The sequence below is a fragment of the Notolepis coatsorum genome, assembly GCF_963971535.1.
Source record: "Notolepis coatsorum genome assembly, chromosome: 10".
Lineage (NCBI taxonomy): Eukaryota > Metazoa > Chordata > Actinopteri > Aulopiformes > Paralepididae > Notolepis > Notolepis coatsorum.
This window is the reverse complement of record NC_140174.1, coordinates 43958810-43963809: the sequence shown is the minus strand read 5'-3', so window position 1 is coordinate 43963809 and position 5000 is coordinate 43958810. Positions and strand designations below refer to the sequence as shown.

Here is a 5000-nt window from a genome sequence, read left to right as displayed (position 1 = left end):
TCTGGTAAGATAGCGGGAGATACTGGTAGGGTCCCTCCGGTCGTAAGCCAGCAAGGGGAGAGGATTTGTCGGTAGTAGAGTCTGGGTCAACGATGATAAAGAGACTCCAAGTACAGGAGACGGTGCAATAATCTCTTGATCCGCAGACGAATACAGCTGTTCTCCGTAGCATGCAGCTCCGCATGGAAGAAAGCTAGCCGGCCTCAGGCTTCTGAGAGGCGGGCTCGACGTGGCTCCTCACAGGGTAAATCCCACACAATTGTGGGTGTAGGCGATTCTCCGCTCCATCAATTACAGGACCAAAGCAAATATAATCCAGCCGAAAAGGGCTATGCAGTCGTCGGTAGGTTATCCAGTGTACATGATCCACACGGTCCTCGTCTAGGGCTCCTCGGGTGAAAGCGCCAGGGTAAGCAGCCCAGCCTGGATAAGCACACTAGCTGGTACGAGGAAACGTTGGTGATGCTGGTCACTGTAGAACGGTAGCCGCACGATACACTATACATAAATAGACTATTACTGAATTAATAGAATAGGTCGAACTCGACGGTACAGCGTTAAACTCTGATACTTCAGTTATTAATTCGCACGCGGTCTCAATGCTCTATTTGGGGCCAAACAGGCCATACTTCACCGCACGTTGTATCGTGGGTGAGGCTTCAACTTATTGGGTAACTCTACTTCTGTATTCACCTGCGCCGTATTTATACGTTAGGTGAACAAACTAGTACCAGCTTTATTCCTGTCTCATATCCTTGCGCAGAACCGTTCATGTCCAGGCAAGTCTTTGGCGGTGACTTTGAACCAGACCTTGGAGGTATGGCAATGGCGCCCAAGGACCGCTGTCCAATAGGAGAACGAAATATTATGGTCTGTACTAGGCTAAAGGGATATTCCATGTATATGTACAAGGAATACACAAGGGATATCAAACGATATACAAATATTATGCAATATATATCAATCAATAAATATATATATATTCGGTTTAATCTGATCCTTCGTAACACACATTATGATCTAACACACTCGGACACCAGCGAACACCCTGAAAAAACAATCACACGTCATATATAAATAATACACAGGACATGTCACTTCCATAGAATCTTGCTGCATGACACACCAGTCACTTCACGCACCTGCTGTATGATTCATAATGTGTGGACATGACTCACCTTTTTCACCACCCACAATACTGCCTCTCTAGAACTAATATGGAATTATATCAATCTTGTGAATTATGGATCAATGAATGTGTAATGTGTTATAGTGAATCACACTTTCCCTCTGCAGTCTGTAGCCTGCTGTTTGTACTGTATGTCTCTCTCTCCCTCTTTCTCTCCCACCCATACTATTGTTAGATAATATATAATCGTCATTAACACATCCAGTGCCATTCACCAGAGGTCGCTGTGGGCCGTGTGTGCCAGCGCTTTAATGAATGGGGATACATGCCGGTCTTTGCAGTGCTAAAACTATATTAAATAGTATAGCTATGGATCTAATAATATAGACGATTGTCATTGAGTTTCTTCCGGTCAAGATGCAAAAAACAGATAATTTTTTCATCCATACATTCTCGTTTTATACCGTGGTGAATATGAGTATAGTTTTAGAGTAATTCTTTAAAATTATTTTGCGGTCCAAAATGTATGTTGTTTACATATTGCGTGCATGTATCCCCTCCCTACTTCCCATTTCCCCACGTGGAATGCACCTGATTGGATAAATGACATGCTGGTGCTCTAGTGCGACATCTGGTGGCTGAATGTTATCTATACTATAGCACCTTTAACACAGCATTCTTTTATATGTCTGTGTTGTAGTTAGATGCCCAATAACAAATCGTTTATTTCCAACAGCACCCCCGCTCCTCTCATGCTTCTTGTCCTCTCTCTCTCTCTCTCTCTCTCTCTCTCTCTCTCCACTTCCATCTATGTCTCCCTCCATCTCTTTGTCTGTCCATCTATCTCTTACTTTGTTTTTTCTCTTGTTGTCTATATTTATCCATCTCCTTGTCTATTGTTATCTACATCTCTTCCTCTATTGTATTATATCCCTTTCATTATCTCCTGTAATCTATATATATCTTTCTCTTTCTCTATTGTTATCCCTATCTCTCTTTCTCTGTCCTCAATCCCCCTCTATTTTTTTTTACTGTTTCTCTCCCTCTCTGCTGCTGTTCACCCCCCCCCCCCCCCCCCCCCTCTCTAGTTGTTCTACCGTGTGACGGAGGAGAGAGCTCGCCAGGCAGAGCTGTACTTGGTGGGCATGGTGTGCTACTACGGCAAGCACTACTCCACCTTCTTCTTCCAGACCAAGATACGCAAGTGGATGTACTTCGACGACGCACACGTCAAAGAGGTCAGGCACGTCCGTGCTCTATTTACTTTAGTAATCCTCAGTGGAACTGGAAGTATAGCGTTGGTTTAGGATACGATGGTGTGATATTAGTCATCTATCATTTATCGAGATCTCAGTGATAATGTAGATTATGGGAGATATGTGATATTGACCATCTGACCATGCAGTAGAACACAGGACATGTTCGTAAATTTTTGACCTTGTACAGTTGTTTGCAGCTGCCAGCCTTTTCTGTGGTATGCATATTTGAACACGCATGAGTTACCGTATGTATGAACCTATGTTCCTGCTTGCATGCATCCATTAGCCTCCATGTGTACATTTACCGCATGTTGCGTGTGTGTGTGCCCTCTGCTCCTCTTCAGATCGGCCCTAAGTGGAAAGATGTTGTTTCTCGCTGTATAAAGGGCCACTACCAGCCATTGCTGCTGCTCTATGCTGACCCCCGGGGGACGCCGGTGGTAGCGCAAGACAGCCCCGGCACCGGCTCCAACACCCAGCTTGATCTCCAGCACTGCAGCAAGGCTGGCTACGACAGCGAGGATTCTGGTACAGCAAACATAGCATGCTAACATACGATAACATCTATTCTATCATAACTCTGCTAGTACTACCACATAATCCAAACGAGACCTGCTCATTCATTACACTATAAAGGGACATTATGGACATAAGGGATTATGGGTAGGTAAGAGCATAAGGCTCTGGGTAAGAGGTCGTGGTCTGGTTTGACCCCCGCTTGTTTCACTCTGACTTCACTCTAATGTCTTTGTTTACTTCAACAATAACAATAACATCTCTCCTCCTTCTCTTTTATTTTCTCTCTCTCTCTCTCTCTCTCTCTTACTCGTTCTCTCTGTCTCTCTCTCTCAGGTCGGGAGCCGTCTATCTCCAGTGACACCCGCACCGACTCTTCCACAGAGAGCTCCAGCCACCGCGCCTCTCGCAGCCGCACCCTCCACCAGTCCACCGGCAGCCACCTCTCCAGCGAATCACAGACCACTGTGGTCTGTAACCACGACAACAGCGCCCCCTCGCACAGCGCCGACACCACAGGTGAGGAGGAATGCGAAGCGTCGCCGTTGGTTACACAAAGTATGCAAGACGTGCTGATTCCAAATCATGTCACAAAGTGGTAGGTGTTTTGGTCAGCAGTTTGTTGCCTTTTAAAGGAGAAGGGGCGGACCGCTCCCCACGAGCCTCCCAGCCAACCTGAGCAAAATGGTAAATGGTAAATGGATTGCATTTATATAGCGATTTTATCCAAAGCGCTTATGCTTCAACAACTTATGCTTCACATTGTCGATTATGTCGACTAATCGTTGCAGCCCTACTGTAGACACACGCATCAATGTACACATTCAATGATAATTTCGCATGACAACAATGCAAAAGGCAAACAGACTTATTCCTCCATGACGGGAGCGATAAGTCTTTAGAAGCAACAGTGTACTCACGGGTAGGTTCAGTGAACGACTGACAATCTGAGTAGTAAGCAGGGAGGACATATAAAGCAATGTCAACTATACACACCAGGTACCAATTAGGGCAATCAGGGCAGAAAGACAGGTAATTACCATTGGGAGACGCCAGGGCTTTTACTCCCAGGTGAAAAACCCCAACCGTTACAGATACCCACCTAAGAAAGTGTTACCTACCCTATTAAAAAAAATTTGAAAGGGTGCCCGACCTCCTCATTATTGATGTTAGCCCCTGTCTCCCACAATGCCTGTGTCTATGGCCTGAAATGCTTGGCAAGAGTTGTCCCATTAGTCGGTCTTTAATATCTGTGTCATTATCAACACTGCGTTGTTATTGCAGCCCCTGTATGTGCCTCATTACTGGTTATTGTCATAATTTACTTTCACTGCTGCCCACATAATTAACCCTGTGGGATTAATAAAATTGGATTTACCGCTCTCCTTCACCCTTCTCTCTCTGTCTCTCTACCCTTACTCCATTTTCACCCCCCAACCCTCTCTCTCTCTCTCTCTCCCTTTTTCTTTCATCGCTTCTTCTCTTTTAAACCTTCCTCCTTCCCCTCTATATCATATCTGCATTCATCCATTTCTCTCTCTATCCTTACTCATCATCCACCTCCCTCGCTATTCTACCTGTCTTCATCCCCCTGTACTTATTCCTTTCATCCTCTTTCTCTCTCCGCCCTTATTCCATATCACCTCAACATTTCTCTGTCTGTGTCCTTCCTCCTTCTCTCTCGCCACTGTTCTCCCCCCCCCCCCTCTCTCTCTCTCGCTCTCTCTCGCTCTCTCTCTCTCTCTCTCTCTCTCTCTCTCTCTCTCTCTCTCTCTCTCTCTCTCTCTCTCTCTCTCTCTCTCTCTCTCTCTTTCTTCATCTCTCAGAGTCAGCAGTGGAAGGTGCACCCCGCCCTCCCTCCCCTCCTCTGCAGGAGTACAAGGAGACGGCCGTGTTCCTCCTCTCCTCCCGCCGGCCCCTCACCTCCTCCTCCTCCTCCTCGCGCCCCCTCTCCTCCTCTTCCTCGGGGGTGGGGGGCTGCGAGGGAGGCACTGGGGGCCCCCACTGGGAGGACGAGAGCACCAGCAGTGAGAGCAAGTCCAGGTGGGCGGGGCCTGAGGGGCCACACTCTGTTGCTGCTGCACTCGAGGTCTTTA

General features: G+C 46.8%; 1 protein-coding gene across 1 annotated transcript in view; it reads left to right on the top strand.

Moving 5' to 3' along the window:
- Window positions 1-5000, top strand: part of usp54b (ubiquitin specific peptidase 54b) — a gene marked incomplete at its 5' end in the record, with an annotated part of 144519 nt that overhangs the window by 122249 nt on the left and 17270 nt on the right. Inside the window, 5 exons of the mRNA XM_084323027.1 lie at window positions 2218-2367; window positions 2733-2916; window positions 3241-3423; window positions 4731-4795; window positions 4844-4947. Coding sequence (XP_084179153.1) covers window positions 2218-2367; window positions 2733-2916; window positions 3241-3423; window positions 4731-4795; window positions 4844-4947 — 686 coding nt within the window. The remainder of the gene's footprint in view (window positions 1-2217; window positions 2368-2732; window positions 2917-3240; window positions 3424-4730; window positions 4796-4843; window positions 4948-5000) is intronic.